Source organism: Poecilia mexicana, unplaced genomic scaffold (assembly GCF_051168715.1).
Source record: "Poecilia mexicana isolate PSO_F unplaced genomic scaffold, ASM5116871v1 scaffold_20, whole genome shotgun sequence".
In the NCBI taxonomy this organism is placed as follows: Eukaryota; Metazoa; Chordata; class Actinopteri; order Cyprinodontiformes; family Poeciliidae; genus Poecilia; species Poecilia mexicana.
Window position 1 is genome coordinate 15,499,687 of NW_028263389.1, and position 25,023 is coordinate 15,524,709.

General features: G+C 41.3%; 3 protein-coding genes across 3 annotated transcripts; 1 reads left to right on the forward strand and 2 right to left on the reverse strand.

The window, feature by feature from the left end:
- The first annotated feature begins 175 nt into the window (after positions 1-175).
- LOC106912029 (structural maintenance of chromosomes flexible hinge domain-containing protein 1-like) lies at positions 176-23,457 on the forward strand. The gene is made up of 27 exons (XM_088001647.1): positions 176-184; positions 548-761; positions 840-960; positions 3,344-3,524; positions 4,013-4,216; positions 5,213-5,326; positions 5,881-5,990; positions 6,271-6,353; positions 14,359-14,475; positions 14,627-14,700; positions 14,781-14,919; positions 15,016-15,160; positions 15,258-15,360; positions 15,677-15,749; positions 16,570-16,722; positions 17,355-17,476; positions 17,559-17,783; positions 17,875-18,017; positions 18,246-18,313; positions 18,396-18,529; positions 18,563-18,679; positions 18,752-18,933; positions 21,022-21,131; positions 21,856-21,926; positions 22,011-22,179; positions 22,269-22,412; positions 23,215-23,457. Exons 1-27 carry the CDS (start codon positions 176-178, stop codon positions 23,274-23,276), a joined length of 3,387 nt encoding a protein of 1,128 aa, XP_087857773.1. The 3' UTR covers positions 23,277-23,457.
- On the reverse strand, positions 7,870-11,258 carry LOC106912030 (uncharacterized). The gene is made up of 4 exons (XM_088001605.1): positions 11,244-11,258; positions 8,907-11,054; positions 8,262-8,316; positions 7,870-8,159 (listed from the first exon to the last, which is right to left on the reverse strand). The coding sequence occupies exons 1-4, from the start codon at positions 11,256-11,258 to the stop codon at positions 7,870-7,872; spliced, it is 2,508 nt and encodes an 835-aa protein (XP_087857731.1).
- Positions 11,315-12,253, reverse strand: LOC148153420 (uncharacterized). Its single transcript, XM_088001606.1, has one exon. The coding sequence runs from the start codon at positions 12,251-12,253 to the stop codon at positions 11,315-11,317; it is 939 nt and encodes a 312-aa protein (XP_087857732.1).
- Positions 23,458-25,023: the final 1,566 nt, after the last annotated feature.

Consider the following 25,023-nt stretch of genomic DNA (forward strand, 5'->3'; position numbering starts at 1 on the left):
GTATTGTGCACTCAAACACCTTTTTTTTAACCACTGATCACATTTTTCACATTTAATTATTTCATAGTGCATTAAATTAAATCACATGCTTTGTTCAATATTTTTCAACATGTGGGGAGTCACAAGACTCAATTTTGGTCCTCTTCGTTTCTCCTAACCTCAACTACCCTTGGTTATGTTTATTGTAACCTCAGAATATCCGTCTTTTAGATTTTTCTCTCATTCTTCACTGCAGATCCTGTCAAGCTCAGTCAAGTTGTATAAACGACAATCATTAGGTTTTTCCTGAAGTGTTTCATTGGATTTATGTTTAAGCTCTGGCTTAGCCTATAAAGGACTTTGATAGATTGTTAGGTTTAGTTTACAGATTTTGAATATAACAAACATTTTGTGAAATAAAGGTGTCACTCATCATAAAAGGTGATCATCCAATCCAGAATTAGAGATTTAAAATATTTTAGATACCAAAAATCAGTTCAGTAGCCATTTGCACTGCTTCTCAGCTTAAGACTTTATTTCAGATGCTTTCTTTAATTGTTTTTGCCAGGTAACTTTGCGGGAGAAACCTCCTGCAGGTTTGCGTCAGAAGAATCTGAGAGAAGTGCAGGATGACTTGCAGACCCTGTACATAAACTCAGCTGTAGACACATTTGAGTTCAAGGCCACCACTCCCGACGGCGGCTCCTTGGACGGAATCCTGAGATATCATCCATTTCTTTACGACAAGGAGACCTACCCCAAAGATCCCAGTGCTCTTCAAGGTATTCAGATCTCATGCAGTTTAGGAAAAGATTTCTCACAACTTGATCTGTGAAGTGGATGTGCTTCTGTGTTTTTAGCATCTGTTGACGAAGATGATGATGAGAATCAGTCTGGAACCATGAATCAGGCCAGAGGGAAGAGGGACATCTTTGAGTGTTTCTGGAATGGACGACTCATCCCTTACACCACAATTTCTGAGTAAATACATTTGTATGAATGGGTTGAACATTTACTTTTTGTTTGGGTATATTTCAAATGTTTTTCCAAATAATCTGAGACATATGACCAGTTTTTTTAAGCTTTTTATTATATAGCCTTATTCTGAATCTCTTTCTATTCCTCTTGTTGATACTGGTTCTATCAGTAAACATTGTTTGTTTTTAACCTTTCTTTAGACACCAGAATCTATTTTATTCACCTGCATACAAATGCTTATATCTCACATTAATTTGAAACATTAATACAATGCATGCAGAGGTGGGCATTTATTGTATTGTGTATCATTTATTCTGAAAAATTTCTTGGTATAATAAGAATTGTGATTTTTCGTTGTCACAATAAATTCTAGTTAATGATGTTAGAGGCCCCACAAAAATATCCGTATTGTCAGGGTTATTTCTGCAGTTTCCCCCACTCAGTAAATATTAATACATTGAAAAAAGTGATTAAATGCAGTTACTGTGTGTAGATTGGTGATACAAATTACTCTTTAGGAAGAGGAATTTTAATAATCGAGGTACTCAAATCATTTGAGGAATCGTCCGCCCTATTCTGTATTGCTCACCTCTACCGCTACCTTTTTTACGTTTGCTTTAAAAGGAGCCAGACCTTTATTGCATCTTTTGAAGTGATGCTAAACCATAATTCTTCCGGGTCTTCATGTATAAAGCGTGCGTACGCACAAAAAATATGCATCACCATACTTTATGCACAAGTCGGCATATATAAAAATGAACATGGCATGAAAATGTGCGGCAGCCATTTAAACTTTTTCTGTGGACAATAAACTACAAAGTGTCAAAATGCACCTAAATACACTGAAATCTGACTACATTAAGTATTTTTTTAGACCAAGAAGCATCAAACCCAATGTTTTTTTTCATTATTTTAATATTTTATTGTTTAAACGTAAATGATGAAACTGAACCGCATTCATCCTCAGACAATAACGTAACACATACACAAAATAAAGAAAATAAAAATTAAAGGATGTGACACCCTCACTTGAATGTAAATAGTACTTTTCCTCAATTTTTGTCTCATAAAAATGTAATTCATTGGTCTGTGCGCCAATGTGCCTGAAATGCATCTGCGCGGTAATTTCATTCTCACTAAAAAAGAAAACAGGGTTGGATTAGCAGATTAATTCCAAATGGAAGGATTCAGAGGGAGCGTGTGTACAGAGATCATATTCTCTGCTGGGAAATGTTGATGATGGTTTATTAGCGTTTAGATTGCCCTGACTGATCATCCTGGAGCTCTGAGCAAAACTTAAAGCAGGAGCCATGCAATAACAGTACCGTGCAACTGCAGTCATCATTCAGTCGAGCCATGCCCGACTGTGAATGCACCTTTCTGGTCAGAAAGCATCTCTATTCTGTAAATGTACAACTTATTCACATGATTTCTCTATTTGGAATAAACATCCACATCCTCACTCAAAGGACTCTCTGACACGCTGTCTGTGTTTAAATCCAGGCTGAACGCTCTGCTGTTCAAACAGGCATTTGCACTTGGATCTCTTTCTTTTCTTTTTCTTTTTTTAATTTGGATTTTTTTTCTTTAACTTTGTTTTTTTTTGTGAGGTGACCTTATGTGCCCTAAAAGCACTTGTAAATAAAATATATAATTCTTATAAATACTTATACTACTACAAACAAAGACGTTGCCATGGTTATTGCTTCACACAGTGGCAGATTTCTGGGTATTTATACTAATTTACACATATATAAATGTGTGGCGACAGGGCGGACCAGCAGTTGCGCTCAATTTCATGCAAATCGGTATTTATATAGGAAAGGTGCGGAGGTATGTGCGTGCGCACAGCTTTATATATCCAAATTTTTTTTGTGCGGCGAACTTTTCTACATTTCTCCGTACGCCAAGTTTTAGTGTGAAAACTTCGCACTTTTTCATACATGAGGCCCCAGGTCTTTCAAAAATCTTCCATCCTTATTGGCATCCTTGTTGATCCCTTACTTCCATTAGAGTCTTTCTTTTTTCTTCTTCCTCTGTTACTCTCATCCATCCATTCTTCCATGACTAGAGAATTTAGGATTTTTATATTTAAAATTAAGCATGAAGGATTATATATACAGTAGAATGTAGACATTGAACTGTACTGGAAAACCTAAAAACACAGTTTTGTGGTCTAGTGTTTACCCATAGCATTACATGTATAGTTTTAGCCTGAAACAGAAGTCTGCTTAGCAATCAAACCGTTTACACTGAAATACGTAGCACTATTTGTAGTAGCCCAGAACACCTGCAATTTATTGACTAGAACCACTTTGGACGATCAGTTAATGTTGCTTCTGTGAAAAACAATAAAATGTAAACATTTTTTCTGTCTGTGCTCCAGGTTCGATTGGTGCCGTTGGCCCAATAAAAGTACATTGCCCCTGGAGTGTTTCAGCCGCTTCTCTGGGGTGCTTTTCACCAACGACAAATTCCGGGTCAATGCCAGCAAACAGAAGTTTATGGACTTGGAGCTGAAACTGAGGCACAGGGATACCCACTTCACCCCTGTTTTTAACGTTCAGGTGATGATTCAGTGTTTTAAGTCAAGTTTGCATGTATAGCAGATTTTAGCAACAAGGGATTTCAAAGTGCTTCACTTGACAAAAAACAATAGACATTGCATGAGAGTGACAAAATAAAGAAAGAAAAATAATAAAATCTTGCAGTCAAGACTACAGTTAGTCTTGTTCACCCACTATTAATTAATCAAATTAACTAAACAAATGGATTTAAGGTTTTGATTTAAAGTGTTTGAACAGTTTTGGAGTTTTCTGCATGTTTACTTCAAATTAGTGGAACACAAAAATGTATTCTACTTGTTCGGTTCTGATTCTGAAGATCCAGAGTAGATGACGAATTTAATTTCTGTTCAGTATTCAGAAGTATTTTAAAGTAGGTTCTCTGAGCTACAGGGAAAAATACATTATATAAACTATATGAAGTGTTTATAGAGGAAAAATATAGCGCTTCTCTAATGCTTTTTTTCTGGTTTTTACTGTGAATTTTACAGAAAGCCTCAAAAAATCGAAACATCCAGAAAGATTTCATGCAGTGGCTTGAAAAATGTCACAGTCAGTTTGATAAGCAGGTAAAGTTCCTCGGCTATTCGAAGACTGTGACACGAACTGATGTGCCCACTAAGAAGTTGCAGCATCCCTGGGCGGTGTTCTCTGCTATTGAATTGGATGGCAAAACATACAAAGCAGGGGATCTGGTAAGTGTTTTAACATTAATATTTAATTGTACATATTTCTGATATAAACAACATAAAATTTTTCTCACTTTCTGATGCTATATTAAATACTTTTTCTACTTTAGGTGAGTTAGAATTGCCAAAATTGTTTTTATTTCCTAAATGCCAGAAATGGAAGAGATATAGTTTTACTTTCTCCGATTATTGAAATGTACATACACTAAGATCAAACACACTGCTTCTGTGCTGCATCATAGGTAATCAAAAGCAAGTCTGGTTCCTCTTTCCCCTTCTTTCCAGAAGCTTTACGGTGCCTCTTTCATCATTTTAAAGAAATATATGCAAGTTTACACGCCACTGGAATTTCAAGCCATCATATTGTCAATTCTGTATTATAAAATCGGTAGAACAAAATGTGTATGTCAGCCCTAGAAACAAGCAAACCAAAAAAAGAGCTTGTAAATATTCTGGTAAGAGTGACAGAGGAAATATCTGTCACTCTTACCAGCGACAGTTGAGCCCTGTGAAAGAAGGCCTGTACAGACATGAAATGCGCCAACACTCCATTATAATTTGATTATAATATGCAAAGAAACACAAAACAAAGGTCTTTTCTTCTACAGACATGGCTTGTATTTGTATACAGGTGACAACATAGTTTTGTGGGTGTGTTTTACTAAAGGAAGGACTGGTGCACGTCATAAAATGGATAGCAGAATGGGGAAAGAAGAAAATGTGACACTACTGAATTAATGCTTTGTGACACGAGTCAGAAAGTTAAAGCTCAGACACACATGCAACTTCCAAATATATATATAAGGAAAAATTGAAATTATTCATCAATATTTTTTCACTTATCAAATAGAGATAATTTTGATAACATTAACTAACCTAAAAAATTAAACTTTTTGTCAGATTTATTGTCAGACAGTGATAATAATTTTTTCTTAAATCTATATAAATTCCTGTTTTCCACTGCAGGCTTCTACCTTTAATATTTTTCATGTTTTAACTCAGGTGAAATCTCAGAGAACTCAGCCGATTTATTACGGCAAAGTGAATACATTTTTCCTGTATGGAGACCATGAAGGAAATGTTTTTGCCACCGGCGGAGAAGTGGAAATCACACGTGTAAGTAAAAAATTATGCAGTTTGAAAAAACTAAATAACAGCTATGAACTATCTGTCAAATAAAACCAAAGAAATATTTTGTTCAAGTGAAATTTTTGCTTCTTAATAAAGTTCCACTTTTCCAGTTTATAAGCTGGTGTGCATTGGGTACATATGATCTGGACCTTTTACTGTCAAGATGTTCTTCATGCTATTTTTATGTTGTACAATTTTATTATTGAATAAATTAGAAAATTTTTAAATTGTGATAAATTATTTGTGAAGAAACTTGCAGGTATTCTTTAACCCCTCAAGTTTATTCTCTTTAATAAATAAATTCTCATAAATAAATTTTAAATTTGAAACAAATTTGAGTAAATTGGGCAATTAGTCAATAATGATGCATTGTTTTTTGCTAAATAATTTATATTTTTAGCTTCCTTCAATGTTGTGATGTTTCATGTTATATTGGGCTAAAATAAATAAATGTATAGTAAAAAGGAAACTGATAGGTTTACATTATAATTAAATAAAACCATTCTAACATGATCAGATTTATATCACATTTTTCTTAGGTGCCAGAGGCGCTTTATGACAATTACACCAGGACTATACCCATCTCCAAGATTGACCGGTCTGCTACAATTGAAAGCATTAAGAGAAACATCGAGACCGACATTGACAAGTAAGTTAATTCTTGTGGAAAGTCAAAATGTTTTACAATTGCTCCTGATTAGTGTAAAAAATATGCAATAAATTAAGTATTACAAGTCTAATATTAAGTACATAATAAATAAATGTTTTCAGAGAGACATGAAATTTAAAAAAGTAATTAACCCAGACTGAAGTTTTCATTTGAAATTTTTCTTGACTCTTGCATTGTACTCTTTTTTTTTTTCTTTCTTTTTTTTTTTTTCTAAATAAGTAGTCTTGAAACATGACCGGGGTCATCGCTCTGTTTCCAGGTTGCCAGAAAAGCTGTGCGTCACGTGGCCTGAAGGGAATGCTTTGCCACAAAATGCTGTTATTTCCGCTGGGACTCCTTTAGGTAACGTGAATGTAAAAGAGTGCAACGTTTTTGCACTAAAACTTGACGTACGGACAAATGTAGAAAAGTGCAGCACACACAAAAAATTTAATGCATAAAGCTGTGCGCACGCACATAACTGCGCACCTTTCCTTTATACATCCTAATTTGCGGAAAATAGAGCATATGTAAATTAGTATAAATACCCGGAAGTCTGCCCCACGTGAAGCAATAACCATGACGATGTCCTTGTTTGTGGCAGTATAAGTATTTATAATAATAATAATAATAATAATAATAACATTTTATTTAAAAGGTGCTTCCAGGGCAAATAAGGTCACCTCACAAAAATAAAAAAACATTATCCATTTTAGAGAAAAAGAAATCCAAATTTAAAAAGAGAAAATAAAGAGATCGCGCAAATGCCTGTTTGAACAGCAGAGCATTCAGCCGGGATATAAAGACAGGCAGCATGTCTAGTCCTTAGAGTGGGAATGTGGACGTTTATTCTAAGTAGTAGAAATATGTGTATAAGTTGTACATTTACAGAATAGAAATGCTTTCTGTCCATAAAGGCGCATTCACAAAGTGGGCGGCTCCACTGAAGGCAGTTGCACCGGTACTGCACGGCTCCTCCTTTAAGTTTTGCTCAGAGCTCCAGGATGATCAGTCTGGGCAATCTAATTAATAATAAACCATCATCAATATTTTCCAGCAGATTAATATGATCTCTGAACACATGCTCCCTCTGAATCCTTCCATTGGCGATGTTCTCCATCAGAGCCAAAGCGATCCACAATTGCATGGCTCACCTTTGCGCAGCTACTTACATGATTATACACACCTTGATCAACTTAAAAATAAACAAACCTGAACTGTTTGGAATTAAGCTGCAGAGCCAACCCTGTTTTCTTTTTTTAGTGAGAATGAAATTACCCCATAGATGCATTTCACGTACTTCGGCACACAGACTAACACGTTATATCTTTATGAGACAAAAACTGAGGAAAAGTACTATTTACATTCAAGTGAGGGTGTCACATCCTTCCTTATTTTCCTTATTTTTGTGTGCTTGTTAGCGTATTGTCTGAGGACAAATGCGGTTCAGTTGTTGTTTAAACAATAAAATATTAAAAAAATAAATAAAAACGAAAGTTACGACTGTAACTACGGTTCTATGAATCCCGGATGACCGCCAGAGGCGGTGCTTAAAAGCACTGAATGATCACTCTTGCGCATGCACAGGTCGAGAATCTTATACCAACATGGTCACATGTGACCCCCGGTGATGCCGGTAAGTCTATATAGTCACGTGACAATGACAGCTCAGTCCCTTCTCGCGAACACGATGATTCCGAGGGACCGAACGCTCTGGCGGTCATCCGGGATTCATAGAACCGTAGTTACAGTCGTAACTTTTGTTCTATTTCATCCCTACTGACCGCCAGAGGCGGTGCTTAAAAGCACTGGATGACGATTACCAACAGAGTCCTGAGGAATCACACCCAGAAAGAAACGATCCCAAAACATGCCCACCTCACTGGGATGACGAACGCTGGGACAGGACCCCTTCCAGTGGGTGAAAGGCGGCCAGGTTTACCCTGTAAAATCTAGCAAAAGTATTCGGCGATGACCAGGAGGCTGCTGCACAGATAGCCTCCAGAGTGACCCCAGTCATGGCGGCCCATGACGCACTAATGCTCCTGGTGGAATGGCACCGTACACCAGCAGGAGCGTGGTGACCCTGTAGAACGTACGCTTGTTCCACCACATCCACAATCCAGCGTGCAAGACGCTGTTTGGAAAGGGCCTGCCCCTTGCGGGGCCCTGCATAACAAACAAACAGACTATCAGACTGCCGCAGAGAAGCCGTGAGTCTGACATACGCCTCCAGTGCCCGAACAGGGCAGAGAGGTTCATCAGGCCCACCAGTGTCAAACCGAGCAAGCTGGAGAGGCACAGAGCGGTCCGCAGATGAGGCCACCTTAGGAAGAAACGTCACGTCAGGCCAAAGAGTAACGCCAGAGCCAGCTGGGTTCCAACGGCAACAGGACTCGTGAACAGACAGCGCATGTAGCTCACCCACCCGCCTCGCCGAAGCCATGGCAAGGAGAAAGGCAGTCTTTTTTGACAAATACTCAAGGCTCACCTCTGCCAAGGGCTCAAATGGGGGAGATCGCAGCGCAGTGAGGACGAGAGAGAGGTCCCACACAGGTACGACAGGGCGCAAGGGAGGGTGCAAGCGCCAGGCACCCCTCAGAAACAAAGAAAGGTCTTTGTGACGGCCTATTGTCTCTCCATTCACCACCACATGCCAACAAGAGATGGCAGCCACATATACTTTCAGAGTGGACGGAGACCGACCTTGAGAAAGCAGTGCTTGAAGGAAGGTTAAAACAACAGAAATAGAACAGTGTACAGGATCCTCATGTCTAGCATGACACCAACTGCTAAAAACTTTCCACTTATGAGTGTATACCAGCCGTGTCGAAGGGGCCCTGGCGTTAGTCATTGTATGCCCGACATCTCCGTCATACTCTGAGAAGGAGATGTCGGGCCTCGTAACGGCCAAACCCAGAGCTGGAGGCGACCGGGATTGGGATGCAGGACCCGACCCCCCAGCTGAGACAGAAGGTCATGCCGGTGGGGAAGAGGCATTGGAGAGCTGCAACAGAGCCTGTGCAGCAGTGGAAACCAGGGTCTCCCCGGCCACAAGGGGGCCACTAGAAGGACCTGATGCCCCTCCTGAAGGACTCTCAGGAGCGTTGGGCCTATCAGGGGAAGCGGCGGAAAAGCATAGAGCAGCACTCTTGGCCAATCGTGTGCATCCTGACCCAGAGGACTGGCACTGTCTGCCAGGGAGAACCAAAGCGGGCAATGTGTTGTCTCCCGGGACGCAAACAGGTCCACAGCCGCTATGCCGTATTTCTCCCAAATGACCCCCACTACCTCCGGGTGGAGCCTCCACTCCCCCGGTGGTGGGCGTCCCCGAGACAGAATATCGGCCGGGACATTCTGCACCCCTGGAATGTGGGCCGCCCTTAGGCTGGAAAAAAGAGGGGCTGCCCAGGTCAAGAGCTTCTGGGTCAGCCTCAGCAATATTATCGACCGCGTTCCCCCCTGATGGTTGATATGAAAAACCACAGAAGTATTGTCCGACCATACCAGGACATGCCTTCCGCGCAGGCCCGGGAGGAAGTGTCGCAACGCCCGCTGCACAGCCTCCAACTCCAAGGCGTTGATGTGCTGCAGCTTTTCCTGCGGAGACCATGTCCCCCGGGCAATCTGTTGCTGCCACGACGCCCCCCATCCTGTGGTGGATGCGTCGGTAGAGACAACTTCTCGACGAGCCGGGAGCGAGCCCAGCGGAACACCTTCGGTCATAAACTCGGCCTCTCGCCACTGAGCCAGTGACCCGAGGCATTGATTGGACACCAGCAGTCTCCGGCGGCGGTGCTGCATATGAGATGGGTCCAGCCTCAGGCTGTTGAGCCACATCTGTAGCGGTCGCAGAGACAACAACCCCAGGGGCACTACTGTAGCAGCAGCAGTCAGCTTGCCCAACAGACGAAGGTAAGCAACAAAGGGGGGTACGCAGCCTGGTAGAAAGGAGGGCAGCATCTCCAGAATGCCCTCGACACGCTGAAGCGATGGGCGAGCAGTCATCGTGAGGGAGTCCATCGTTACCCCAAGAAAGGTGACCTGCTGAGAGGGAACCAAGTTGCTCTTCTGCCAGTTCACACGAAGACCCAACAAGTCTATGTGATGGAGTAACGTGTGTGTGTCCGCCGCCGCCTGAGCTTCTGTGGGCGCACAGATTAGCCAATCGTCCAAGTAAGGCAGGATCTTCAAGCCCTTGGCCTGCAGAGGAGACAGTGCTGCAGCCACGCACCGAGTGAACACCCGTGGGGACAGAGAGAGGCCAAATGGAAGAACTCTGAACTGAAAATGCCTGCCCTGAAATGCAAAGCGGAGAAACTGCCAATGGTGTGATGCAATCGGAACATGAAAGTAGGCGTCCTTCAAGTCGACCAAGGTGAACCAGTCGCCTGGGGAGATTGTCTGAAGCACATCCCTGACGCTCAACATGTGGAACGGGATAGTCTTCAAAAACACATTGAGACCTCTGAGGTCCAAAATTGGACGGAGTCCGCCGGTCTTTTTTGGGACTAAAAAATACTTTGAGTAAAAGCCCCCTGGATCCTGCAGGGGGTCGACAGGCAATATAGCGCCCTTGGCCAGCAAGGCATCTATCTCGTGGCTCAGAGCCTGAGCCTTTGCCTGGTCGTGAATCACTGTCATCCTGATTCGACCAGGAACAGGAGGGCGGCGGCGGAACTGTAGCGTGTAACCCCGAGTCAGTGTAGACGCCACCCATGGATCGGGAACAAGAGAGGTCCAGCAACTGAGCTGGTCCGGGGTAAAGTGTCCCACCGCCAGCTCGGTATCATTTCCGAACCCCCCTGCCCCTAAGAGGGCGGGAGGGTTGCCGAGTGGACTGCCGGGGTTGAGAAGCGATGTGAGCCCGACCCCTGGAAGCATCCCACTGGCCAAGAGGAGGCCCCGCAGCAGGCCGTGGCTGCCCCACGGAGGGTGTAGACGGGGCTGGATAAGTACGTGAAAAAGATGCAGAGCCACTCCCAGCAGGGCGCTGCAGTCGCCTGCGATGAAGGCCGGCCAGCTGCTGCCTGGTATGAGAAGCCTGGGCCGACCGCTCCAAGGCTGCAAGTGCAGCAGAGCCAAACAACTCCCCAGGGACCACTGGAAGACTCATCAGGGTCTTTCTACAAGCTTCCGTAAGCAGAGACTGTGCCAGCCAGACCTGGCGTCGTGCCTGGACAAGGGTAGACAGGACACGGCCAATTTCCCTGGACAGAAGAGCAAATGCATGAAGAGATGCGTCCATCAAACCTTGAGTAGGTGCATCAATCGCCAAGCCCTCCAGAGAGGCTGAAAGACCAAGTAATAAATGCGACAATGAATTACAGAGTCGCCCCAATCAAACCCCCCGAGTCATAAGCTCTACAGAGCAGATCATCAGTCACACGACACTGAGGACGAGGACACCTAGCATTAGCTCTCAGAACCTCATCCGGAACCACAATGAGGGATGCTATGGCAGGTTCGACAGAAGGCATGCGACCCAAACCAAACTTGGGCGCATCCTGCATGGCCGCCAGAGCCCTGCCATCAGAGGTCGGTCGTGAAAAGGCCTTAGTATCTGCCCAACAGGCATGAACCTCCTTCACATAGTCAGCAGATGGGGGAACCATAAAGGACGACCTAGTAGTAGGACACCGAAAGAAAGCACTGGAAGTATCAGGCTGGCTCTGTGGAGCATCCAGCTGCAACCGAGCAAGCGCAGTTCTCAAAGCGCCCACAACCGAATCATCCTCTTCCGATTGAGAGCAGGAAGAGAGACGCGAACTGGCTGTTGACATATGCGAGCCAGATTCAAACTGATCTTGAAAATCAGTACCAGACGCTGCCAGGGATATAGCATCATCGTCTAAGACGGAGAGCCCTGAATCCATGCTCTGCCCTGGGTCTGGGTCTCCAGTCAAAACAGAGCCTCCACTGTCTCTAAGGGACTCGAGCAGTGCTTTCATCTGCTCCAATTCGGAAGTAAGATGGGCCACCTGCCCAGATAGGCCTTCAGAATCCCTGGAGCTCTTATTGGTCCTCTTACGTGGAGGCTGCATAGCCTCAGGAGCCATACGCTTCACAGGCTGGCTGGCACCTTGAAGGTCAGCCAAACGAGCGGTACGCAGGGACAAGGGCAGCACAGAACAATTAGGGCAGGCTGCATCAGTCAAGGACTCCTTTAGGTGTTCCAGGCCCAAACAAGAGAGGCACAGATCGTGTCCATCCTCCAACTGGAGAGGGGCCAAACAGAGTCTGCAGCCCGGCACGTCCAGCATCTTATGCTCACAAGACAAGGTCAGGTCGAGCTGAAACCGCCACTCTTGACACTCAGTCTAATGGACTACGGAACCCGGTCGAGCAGAAACGCCACCAGGGGTTCCTAGCAGAAAAGGAAAGCTGCAAGGAGCACTATGATCACCGTAGCACGGTTGCAATATCGTATGAGGCAAGCCGAACACGGCTGCACAACTTTAACAAAAAGCAAGCCCGAAAACGGCTGCAATGAAACAAAGACAGGCAAGCCGAACACGGCTGCACAACTTTAACAAAAAGCAAGCCTGAAAACGGCTGCAATTAAACAAAATACAGGCAATCCGAACACGGCTGCACAATACAAGCCGATACGGCTAACCAACAAGCCGGTCGGAGTTGGCTAACGCTGTACCACCAGCAACAGAAAACCGACGCGGAAAGCGGACGCGCCGCCGCCCCTGTCGATTTAAAAAGAGAAAAGCAACTCACCAATCGAAGAACAAAGTTGCAACAATGAAGAGCTTGCGCAGCCTCTGGAGGGCGAGAATCCCCGCAGCTCCGACCGTAGTCTCGAGGCTACCAGCGGCAAGCAATAATCAAATTCTTACCACCTATTCAACCTGCATGCGAGAAGATGAAAAGGGACTGAGCTGTCATTGTCACGTGACTATATAGACTTACCGGCGTCACCGGGGCTCACACGTGACCATGTTGGTATAAGATTCTCGACCTGTGCATGCGCAAGAGTGATCATTCAGTGCTTTTAAGCACCGCCTCTGGCGGTCAGTAGGGATGAAATAGAACCTCAGATTTGATGCTTCTTGGTCTAAACACTGAATGTTGTCAGATTTCACTGTATTTAGGTGAGTTTTGATGCTCTGTAATGGAAGAGGATTAGGGCCACCGGGAGAAAAAGAATTCTGGCTGCCGCACATTTTCACGCCAGCGAAAAAGTGTGCATATATTTTCGCAAACTTTGATTTAAAGTTAATTTTTCTACATGCTGATTTGTGCGTAAAATATGGCGCCACACATGTTTTGTGCGTACACGCTTAATGCATTAGGCCCATAGTGAACTGCCAGGCAGCCACTCCCCTCTGGCATTCCCCTCTGCTGCACCTTTCTGCAGCTCTTCTCTGCCTGTTAGTGATGAGGACCAGGTGGACTCAATCTCCTAGCAATCAGAGAGTGCAGGTACTTTTAATGTGACTGACCTGTCACTCCTGTTTGAGCCAATGTGGAGCAAGCAATGCTGGTAGCATTTGAAATCAAAACTGTGCAAAAGTCTAATAATGGTGTTGATCACTTGCTGAAACTCATTGGAGAAGTACATGGACTCTAATTGATTTTTGAACTGAACAGTTTTAATGTGTTATTGAAATCAAGCGAATAAGTAATACACTTGGTGTTTGTGGTAGAAAGTGAAAAAGAATAAAATAATAAATGTTGGACAGAATGTTTTGACTATAAAAATATATTTAACAAAATTTTGATAAATATTCTCATTTATTTATTAGTGTTGAATTTTACTATGAATTATTTGCTATGGGGATACTGTACTGGGGAAGACCCAGGACACACTGGAGGGACTATGTCTCTCGGCTGGTCTGGGAACGCCATGGGGTTCCCCTGGAGGAGCTGGAAGAAGTGGCTGGGGAGAGGGAGAGGGAAGCTGCTGCCCCCGTGACCCGATCCCGGATAAGCAGAAGAAAATGGATGGATGGATAATTTGCTATGCATTATATTTTTGGGATATAACTGGTGTAAAGGGGTGGAAATCTGTTTGATTATTTCACAATGTATTTATCTTGTTAATTTCGGAATGTAATAGATGTTTCTGTTTCTTTTGAGGTGTTTCACCTATGTGTTGAAATGGCTAAATGGCTACAGTGACCATCCATGCTTGAATAAAGATGGATCAACTAAAATTAAGGCTCTTCATTGAGTGAAATCCAGTTGAAAACTTCATTGTAGAAGACTTTTCCCTTTCACGTGGAGAATTGCCCAAGAAAACAAAACCTAAAAACTTGACATTCCTGTTACTCAAACTCGAATTCAAATCTTGAACTCAAATATTATTTTCTTTAAGAAATCAAGCTAACAGTCATTCTGTGTTGCATCGTTTCAGGGCCCTTAGCTGTGGAAATTCTTAACAGAAATGACAAATCGATCTCATCCAGGATTCAAACAGGGGGTCAAGGTGGATGGATAAAACTGAATGTTGGACTCAAAATATTCTTTCATGGTAAGATCAGATGTATCATAGTCATATGATTGGTGTTATGTAAGATTTTATTACTTATTTTATTACTGAATTTAATTTGCATTGCTTGTAAGTTCTTCATTGTTCTGTCTCTTAGTGTAGATTTCTCTTTTTTTATACATAGGTGCCAAAGAAGTCAAACAACCCAAACAGATTTGTCATTTCAGCGCCCCGTATATACCTGGTCATGGACACCGGTTCAAAAAAATTGGTTTGTTTCTTTTTACATCCTATCCTTCTGAATTTTTCACAACCCAAAAGAATACCAATGAAAAAATGTTTCCTTCAATGCAGGATCCCTGACCAATCTGGGGAAGTACACTCTGACTCTACAAGCTGAGGTAAGTGACAACGCCAACAACAGGCCCATAACATCCTATGGCGGCAGACAGCTTCCCAGCTACGAGCACAAGTTCACAGTCAAAGGTAAAGTGACTTTATGCGACCGATATGGAAGTGGTTTCATTTTCTTCCACAATCCTTCAGGCAGACACATTTGTTTTGTTTTTTTTGTCCTTTTAGAGGGAAATGCAGAGATCTTTACTATTGGTCCACTGAACCCATCTCTGCGCATCGGAGTGCCGTTCAGTATTCCAATGCAGATGACCGATTTTTATGGCCACCCCACAAAACCTCCTCCAAATCTCCAGCCTGTTCTTGAATGCAGGTGAGTCACTCTTAAATGTATTTATATTTACATGATTTCAGACTGCATATTTAGCCTTTGATTTTTTTTATTTCTTGTTTTATTTGTGCTTGTTCAGTGATCTGGAAGTGAGTTTTGAGACAACGGCCACCAGTGGGAACAGCTTTACCATCAAAGGTGTCAAAGTCATAGGGGAAGTCCAGAATTACCAACAGACCAAGGTAGAACAAATCTCCATTCCTGTTTGATAGAAGACCTAGTGCAGGGGTCACCAACTCCAGTCCTCCAGGGCTACCATCCTGTAACTTTTAGATGCATCTCTGCTCAAACACACCTGGATCAAATAAACTGCTCGTTTCCAGCCTATTGCAAAGCGGAATGAATGCTGGTGAGGGAATTCAGACATTTTGGAGCAGAGGTGAATCTAAAAGTTGCAGGATGGTAGCCCTTGAGGACTGGAGTTGGTGACCCCTGACCTAGTGGATGTTTAAAATAAAGTAATACTCAAAAACATTTTTTTTTTCATTGTTTTTGCAGAGCTTCGACCTGAAAGTGACTCTGCCAGGGTTGAAAAAACAAACACAGACTATTGAGATCAGTCCCTTTCCTGGTAAGACTGCTTTTATTTATGAATTAAAGCTGTAGCATGCAACTTACATTTTTTTTAAAATATATTTATTGAAAGTGTCACCATATTATGACAGCATGTACAGATAATCTTTGAATAAGCTCCTTCGTCTCCTTCCAGTTCTACTATTGCCATCGGATGAAAAGCACTGCTCCCAGCCAAAAACATCCAATCAGAGCCTGAAGGCAGGTGTTTGTGCTGTCATTCACCCTTGTGTATGTGATGCTAAATGTGCTAATGGTGGAGAAACAACTTACCATTAAGTAGCCTGAGCACTCAGAGTCCATTAGGTTTAACCAGCTGTAGCGTAGCAGAGAGCAATGGGAAGAGTGTGACCAGGTCACACACAAGCATGATTGACAGCATTAAAACTCTCCTTCTGGTTCTGATTGGTTGTTTCTGAATGAGTGATGACAGAACACTGGGATGGGTTTCACAAGAGCTCAGCTCAGTTGTCTTATGGACTGGGAAGCATGTGTGCCAAAAACAAATGTTCCGAAATCACATGACCGCTTGTCAACAGTTTGGCTCTGTTCTTAGCATGCTGGTCCCTTAGCGCATTGGTTGGAAGAGATTTTGATTGGCCTGGATCTTAGCAATGTGCAGTCTCTGTATGTTCATTTTGCAACTTATAACTGGGGATACTGTACATTTAACTATGAAGTACCACACTTATCCAATAAATCTCAAATGTGAAGGTCAATGAAACATGAGTACACCTGGATGAGTACACCTGGAAACTGGCACAATGTAAAATAGTTGAAAACTTCCAATTCTCCCTCTCTTTCTATTTCAGTTTCAGGCAATCCACATTCCCTTGTTGTGAAACCGGATGTAAAACCAGTGAAAGTGGAGAATGGAAACCCAGTTAGTTTTAATGTTGAAGTTCATGATGAGGCTGGAAACATCACCGCCAACGCCAAACAGATAGTTCGCTGCCAGGTACGAGATTTTGGTGTAAAAAAAAAAAACACTTTGAGAATTACACTACACAAAAAAAAGCTTTGGATATTTTATCTATTGATTAAATTGCATTTTAAGTGCTCCAACTAACTTAAACAGCTGACCCTAGGCACATTTAAGGTAGGTGGCATCCAAGTGTTCCCGTCATTATAAATTACTTTCATCAGCATAATTTGTGTGCTTTATAACCTAAGAGGACATAACCACAGTGGTCATAATCTCAAAAATGGCAAGTACTGTTTGTGGGCTAGTTCGCCTCAGTGCTGATCTCTGGCTGCCATTGCTGCTGGAGATATTGATGCTATGCATTGTCCAGGAGGAACTCGAGTTAAAGTTGGGCAGAGATATCAAGTCAAAACACTGCTAACCTGCACCTTTTTATATATACAGTACCAAGCCATACTACCTGAAAAATATTAATCCAGTGGCAACTTAAAGGCCCAAGTTTCTGTCAACTTACGTTTTTGTACTTTCTATAAATTTCACCAGATAGTTGAATATCCTGAATGTTTTGTGACTAGTGAACATATATCTCTGCATAATTGGACTGTTATGTGTTTTCACTGGTTTTCTTTAAGAAATAAATTATTCCTGTGTCTTAAACTTTTTTTTTTTAGATTCCAGGGCTTAAGTTGGCGGTGACAGACTGCAGCAGCTCAGGAACCGGCCAGATTGTGACGGAGCCTATAAACCTGAAAATCATCAACGGAGAGCCACAAATGCTGCAAGCTAAATTTGACATGCCTGTAAGTTAAGAACAAATGTTCCACCATTAAACTCTTGGATTTACAGTCTTACAGTTTTCTGTGTTTATGTTTTGGTTTCTAGAGTCAGAAGCATGTTGTAGCCGTCACAACAGAGCTGAAGGTCATGCCAAGCTGTCGAGTCTCATGGATGGAGCTTTTCTGTGAGGGGGAGGAAAGGCTGGAGCTGAAGAACAAGGAAAAGATACAGTGGCAAGCTGGAGGGGTGCTGGAAAACCTGTTTTTTAAGCTCTATGATGAGTCTGGCAAGGAGGTGGAGGTCACTCCTGAAATAGCCTCCAACATCAAGGTGTGTTTGGACTCACTCCATGTTGTTGCATGTAATGTGTTGCATTCTAATGCTTCTTAAGTTGATTTAATGCATATTGTCTGTGTTTAAGGTTAACTGGACAGGAGACATTGATCAGACATCTTTGATAAGGGGAAGACTGCCGGATGTTCAGGTTCCCACAAAAGTACAGAAAGAGCGATTCCACCAGGTCTCCTACCGGGACCACAGTGTGTCTTTCAGCTTTACCATTGTGTAAGTTACAAGGGTTTGTGAAACACATGAGGATATAGGAAATCATTTAAATAAATTTAGGTGATATAAGAATTTAAAGTTTTTTGTAAAAGTATTCACTGCTTGACAATAATTTTTTGACAATAATTGCAAAGTGAATATAAGTTTTCATGTTTTTCAGCAATTTTTTGGCCAAAAAGAAAAAAAATAGGAGATTGATTTGCATTTTTGTTCATGCATTGTTCAAAGGCCTTGTCCAGATGAACCAGCACGACTGAAGGCCACTGTTGTTGGCAAAGCTTTCACTGGATCCATAAGTGAGCTTGCTCATGACTAGATCAAAGGTTTTTCTATCGCTGTTTGTTGCTGAAAAAGATTAACACATTTTCCTCTCACAAGAAAACGTCCTGGATGTCAAAAAAGAGGAAACAGAAGTGCTGGAAGAAAGCAGAATACCAGTTTCGCAATCTTCATCTGTAAGTTTTGCCGATGGTTTTTTCTTCTCTTTAAAACTTAATCTGGTGGATTTTTTTGACTCTAGCATTTCTACTCTTAACTCTTTGTAGATCCAAATTATTAACAGCTTACTCCAAGAAAAGACAGCTGAAAAGGAAAAGATAGAGAGGACTCCCAGGAGAGTGTTTCCTCTGTCTAACCACAGTGGACCAGATATCCTGGGGATGGTGATGGAGTCTTTTAAGATAATTCTTTATTGAGGAGCCAGGTGTCTAAATCATTTGATTCTTTGGTTGCAGGTGGGCCACCTTGCTCATATTAGTGATGATAACGCTGCCTGGGTCATCTCTTGGCACCTGGCTGGGAACATGGACTGCGTCATCACCAAGACGACGGCAGAAGCTCAGAAGATCTTCCATAGTGAACGTGGCAGGCAGCAGGTCATGGCCCTCGACAACATTCATGTGAATCCAGGAAACAGGTAGAGCAACAGTTCTACTGTAGTTTAAAAGTTATCACAACCAGGTTCACAGTCACTTGAAATAATATCATTAATGAGAATGGAATCATTATAGGAAAAATGTAACATATTATGGAGAACACTTATATTTTCCAGCCCCGGTTCTCTGTCCCATTGTGTCCATTTTTGTCTGTCCATTTATCCATCCATATTCCCAATTTCATTCACTTTAATATCCATTCATCCAGTCATCTAGCAATCATTTTGCTCAATCCATTCATTTATCCCTTTTTGTTCACTGCCCAGCCATATATTTCTATATATGTCTATCATTTTTTTATTTCATCTGTTGGCCATTTGTCCATTCATCCTTTTATCTAACCCCACATTTCCTGTTTGTCCACCATCTTTTAGAAAATCCAACCATCTTTCCTCTGTCCATAATCGTACCATCGTTTCTGTATCCATCCATCTGTACCTGTTTTAGTAATGGGCCCAGACGACATAGAAACCTCGGCGCATGCACTGATCATAGAAGACCAAACAAGACAAACCTGAGATTGTGGCTTAACATCTTTCCATCTCTTGTCACGAGAGGGTTGTTCAGATTTACACACAAAAACATTTTTGTGTGTAAGAACAAATTCTTTTGCCAGGACAGCTGCTTCTTGTAAAGTGGTAGCTTTTTGCTCATTCAGGTACAACACTGTACAATCTGAAAGGCAGTTTTTGAACTCCTCCAACAATGCCAACTCATGTAGTGATTTAAATCAGTAGCTTTGTTTGCCTGGCACCGTCTGTCAAATAGCATTCCTTATTCCCTTGCAAATTCAACCAATGTTTGTGCAATGGATTTTCTTAAGGCTCTGAATCGCTGCCTGTATGCCTCAGGCACCAGCTCATATGCCCCGAGGATGGCAGCTTTAACTTTGTCATACACAAGACTGTCTTCAATTATGAGCGCTGCACATACCTTCTGTGCCTCAACACTGGGATTTGTGGATTCAGTAAACAAGGGCTCAATCTGTGGAAGAGGGGCTGGTGGTTTATCCTCCTTTGGCCTCGCAGCAACAGGTGGTCTCTTCATTCCATCCTCAGCACAAACCTCAGGTTGATCAGCAGCGTCAGGAAAAGTGGTTTAATTTTTATCTACTACTAAAGACAAGAGATTTCTGTTCACTTTTGAGCAAAGACTTAGACACAGGAATACCATAGTATGAAGCAATTTTATATAAATTATCTTTTTTACAGATATCAAACTGTTGTACAGTAGAATTGCATAAAAACTCCCCGATACTAAACTGTGCCATGTTCAAAATAATCCCAGACGAGCCCCCACTTATGTTACAACCCATCCCCAAGACAACCAAGGGTAAATTCTGGCACTGGGTGTAACAGAAAATCAGTAATCAGTTGATATCAGTACCAAAAGTTTATTTTACAGTTCAGGTAAAACCTCAATCACAAGAGGGGAAAAACAAGGAAGCTTTAAGCTTCAGGGTCTTCAAAACCAAAATAACAAAAAAACACTCCCTTTTAGCCTGCTCACAGCAAGATCACTTAAGTCCCCACAAGCAACATTTAGCAGACAGACAAGAACAGTGCAGATCGAGATCCAGGGAAAAAGGGGCCTGATATCTCTGGCATGGAGCTCTTTATGGAGTAGCTGACAAACTCCAACACCTGAGGCAGCCAGGTAGAACTGAAACACAAAGAGAAAGAGTTCTCTCATGAAGAAAGCCCTGGTCCTCACTGCCCCCCTGTCCTGCATGTTTTAGGTTATTTCCCTTCTGCCACACACCTGAATTGTATTTGGGGGTGATTAACAAGCTTCTGCAATACTTGTCATGCAATCATTTGAATCAGCTGTTCTGGAATAGAGGCACATCGAAAACATGCAGAGCAGGGGGGCGGTGAAGACCAGGGTTGAGAAACACTGTCCTAGAGGTCAGTGACTGTAACACTGTCCATTTCATAATCTTATTTAGCTCCAAAGCAGATAAAAACAACTTTCACTAATATTAAAATTGAAAGCACCCAGTAGAAATTTTGTACAAATGGAGAGATTTGCTTTAATGATGTTATTTGGCCCTGTTTAATTTCTTGCAGTCCTCTACCTCATATAAAAAATGGCCGAGAACTGTTCAGTCCAGTTGGGAATCCGCTCTATGCGAGGAACTTGCTGATTTATACCACCGAAGAGGAGAGCTGTGAGCGCGGTGAGCTGGAATACGATAATTTCTCTTCTTTTTTCTTTTTTTTTTTTTATTGTTTTGTCCTCAGGTTTTTTGAGCTTCTGTAAATTTTTAAATGTTGTCCAGGTCTGACCCTCTACTATAATAGTAAGGTTTTGGGTAAATAATTCCCCCTGGAATTCAAAGTCACACAGAAGATTCCTCCTCAGGAGCATCAGTCACTAGCTGCGTTTCCATTACAAATGTGTGCAAATCTTTGTCTAGATTTAACGTGTTTGGAAAAATTTTCAACGATTTTACAGAAGAGCAATGCATTCAACATGTTCGAAAGGCACAGTTTTTAAGAACTGTGCGAAGCATTGAGAGCTCTGTGGAGTCACTTGCACATTGTCTGAAAAAAAATTAAAACTACTAACCACAAAGACTACTTCCTGTCATCTTTGTGGTTTTTGCCTCTAGCAGCATATCACACGAGACTCGTGTAATACATTTGCTTTGAGGTTCTTTGCAATGCATCTATTTCGATATGACTGAAAATCACCTTATCGCATAGCAACAACTTTTTCATCAAAAAACATGAAATTTAATTTTGTAATTTCTACTTGCGCAAATATATGGTTAACTCAGCTGGAAATTGAAAATGAAATAAGACCTCATTTGTGGATTTTTTTTATTGTTTAATTTTAATCTAAAAAGCAGTTGGGTGTTTACCTCGTATGTGAAAGTTTTCCTCACGTTTCCTCTCCAGTGTTTAAAAACATCCTTGGTAACACTATTCTGATGGATGACATAGAGTCTGCCACCAATTACAGGAAGGCGGTGAGTGAATCTCTCTGACAGATGATGGTACCATGCTAACCTCCACAGGGTTTCTTTACCCGCTAAATGACTTCCTGCTCACAGGTTATTGAGAAAGGGAACTATTGTCCCACCATATTGACCCGGGACGGGAACAGGCTCGGTGCCAGTGGCAACTTGGGGGGCGCACAGAACAAAGCACCACATAAGGACATGGTGAAGAAGTTTGGAGCCCCTCTACCTCAACGCTACTACGAACTGCAGAAGGAGAGAGGTGATGGATCTTAAACTCCCTTCATGAACTTTTTTGTGACTGCACAGTCAGATTATGAGTATTATATTGTTGTTTTTGTTGTTGGATAGAGTCGCTCATTCAATATCGTTCAGCCTTGGAGAAGAAAAAAGACGCTGAAGATGAGCGTAAAAATACGATACTGACGCTTTCTGAAATTCAACAAGAAATGGATGAAACTAAGGCGGAGCTTCAGGAGATTGAAAGGCGGCTTGGTAAGATTTTACACAAGCACTCTATAAAATGGACCATGCTTTCCACAAACGTTGTGTTTCCTGTCTTCATACTTAGTAGAACTTTTCCACAACTTACCAGATATAGTATTTTACCTGAAACCCTTCTGGAACTTACCAGATAATTTTCTGTTTTTTTTTTTTTGTTTGTTTTTTGTTTTTTATCAAACCGTTGCGTTTTCTTTGATAGATCTATCTAAACACTTTCTTAAAGTTAACATGTAGTTTTGTAGACCAGGACCTTTTTTTGAAACTTAACAGGTTCTCTACTTGAACCTAAATGTACTTTTCTGGTGCACACAAGATACTTTCTCAAAACTCTCAGTGACCTTACCTTGTGCTATTCATGCAACTTAACAGCTACTTTCTGAAACTTTTAGGTACTTAGTAGGTATTTTATGGGGTTTCCATAAAACTTGCCAGGTGCTCTCTGGCAAGTTTCATGCCTCAGAGTACCTGGCAAGTTACTCTCTGCCAGGTAAGAAAGAGCTACTTTAATGGAGGTTAATTTAATGCAGATCTTATTCCTTTTATTTACTGGATATATTTAGAAACTGGGCTGTGTGATGATGTGATTTTTAACTGGATACTTTTCTGGAATTTAGCAGGACATTTCTTGGTATTTAAAAGGTAGTTTTTGGATCTTTCTTACTTATTGAAGATAAGTAAGAAAAATCAGAAGAAAAGTCCTGAACTGTTACCTATAAGTTCCAGAAATTTTAAGTTAACTTTAGTGTTATCATTTTACCTGTTTGATGTAGCTTTTTTTTTTCTTTTTTTTCAGGGAAACGAGGACCTGAAGACATTTCAGAGCCTTCTGGGCTCATGATAAAACGCCCAAGATGAAGATCCAGGGATTTGCCAGAGACGTTTTAGCTCAACTTGTGATTTTGTTGTTTTGCTATTTCTTTTTAATCCGTTTTGAATGTTTTAAGTTTACAACTTCTAAAGTGAATTTACTTGGAAGACGGGCACATTTCAGTGAAGTCATTGTTTCTAAAAAAAAAAAAAATGTTTCCAAATTGTGTTTTTAGTTTGTGTACCATTTTTTCAAGTTGGCATTTTTTATTTAGAAGTGTAAAACCTAAATGAGCACATCTAATGCACATGTTGTTTCCTATGTTAAAATGAAGTAGTCACTGCTAATGGTGTTTTTATACACCCCAAAAATATCTGGATCTATTTTTCTGTTTGTGTAAAAGCGAGCGGTCTGTGAAAGTGAAAAATAGCTGTCAGTGTTGATGTCTCAAAAACTGAACAGCTGAGGATCCTGGATGACGAGTTGGTTTGGATGTGTGCGCTGAAGAAACAAAACATTTAAGACAAGTTTTCAAACTGCTGGTAGATGCTGATGTAAAAACAAACACAAAATGAAATACAGTAGAGATGTCGACATGTGAGCACTTTCCAACTTAATGGGATTTTGAGTTGGTGAATTAGATTTTTAACTGCATGTACAGCATTTGTTTCAGATTTTTTTTTCTAGATTTAAATAGGTCTTTAATATTTTTTTTTTTTCATTTTCCAGTCTTTTTCCTTTAAAGTTGTTTTTTCAACAGTTTAGAATTGATGTATTTAATTTTAAAATCTAACACAGTTAAGTCTTGAACAGTTGTTTCCAAGAGCCATCATGCTCCATCCATCCATAACAAACTCTAGATTCTCATTAAAGGTGTAGCCAGCCTGTTCCTAATTTTGAGGAGCCTCCGATTATTCATATATTTTCTCTTCAGTCATTCTTGTCTGGTTTGTGAACATTTAAAACAAGTTCTTCCATGTGGCTCACTTTGTATCACTGCTGTGGTTCTACATTCAGTGTAACAGCGAGCAGTATGAGACAAAGCAAACTCTTAACTGTTTACCAAAGAGAAACGCAGCTCCGGATACTTTGTGAACATGGGAAATTACAACACCGCAGGTGTTGCTGACAATATGAAGAAAATAAGTTAAATACTTTCATTCTCTTCTGTCCCCTGCTAACAAAGATTAGGATAGTTATTTTACCAAAACATCTATGTGAATACAACTTGTATGAAATCTGAAATTTAGCCAGGAAGCTGATCAAACTTCCCATGTTTCTTTAATGGGACATGTTAGGAACAGACACTTCAGCCATGTAGGGCATGCTGCCCATCATGATTCCACACCCTTGGCTCAGATACTTCACTCCTGTCATGAAATCTGAGCCAAAGAGCAAGTAAAAAAATAATAATAATCCTTGAATGTGTAAAGAAAGATCAGAAAATGAAAGACTAATCTAAAACTGAAACAGAAAAGTTGCTAAAATATAAAGATATCAGAAAAACAGTTTTACTTGCTTCTCTTTTTTATTTTTCAAGATTAAAATTTGACATTTAGGTTCACCATCTGTTTTTTCAGTCTATTTCATATATACAATAATTAAGGTCCTTTCTGGGCACCATACATTTGGGCCATTGCTTTATTAACAAAAGGGAAAAGCTTATAACCAAGTAAAATGCAAAATGGGAAGTGATAATTTTGTCAAACAAGTTAGAATTTTCCTTGTTTTCAAGTTTGTCATTTCTCAGTGTTAACTGAACAAACATGGTTCCCACTGATATTTAACCAGCTG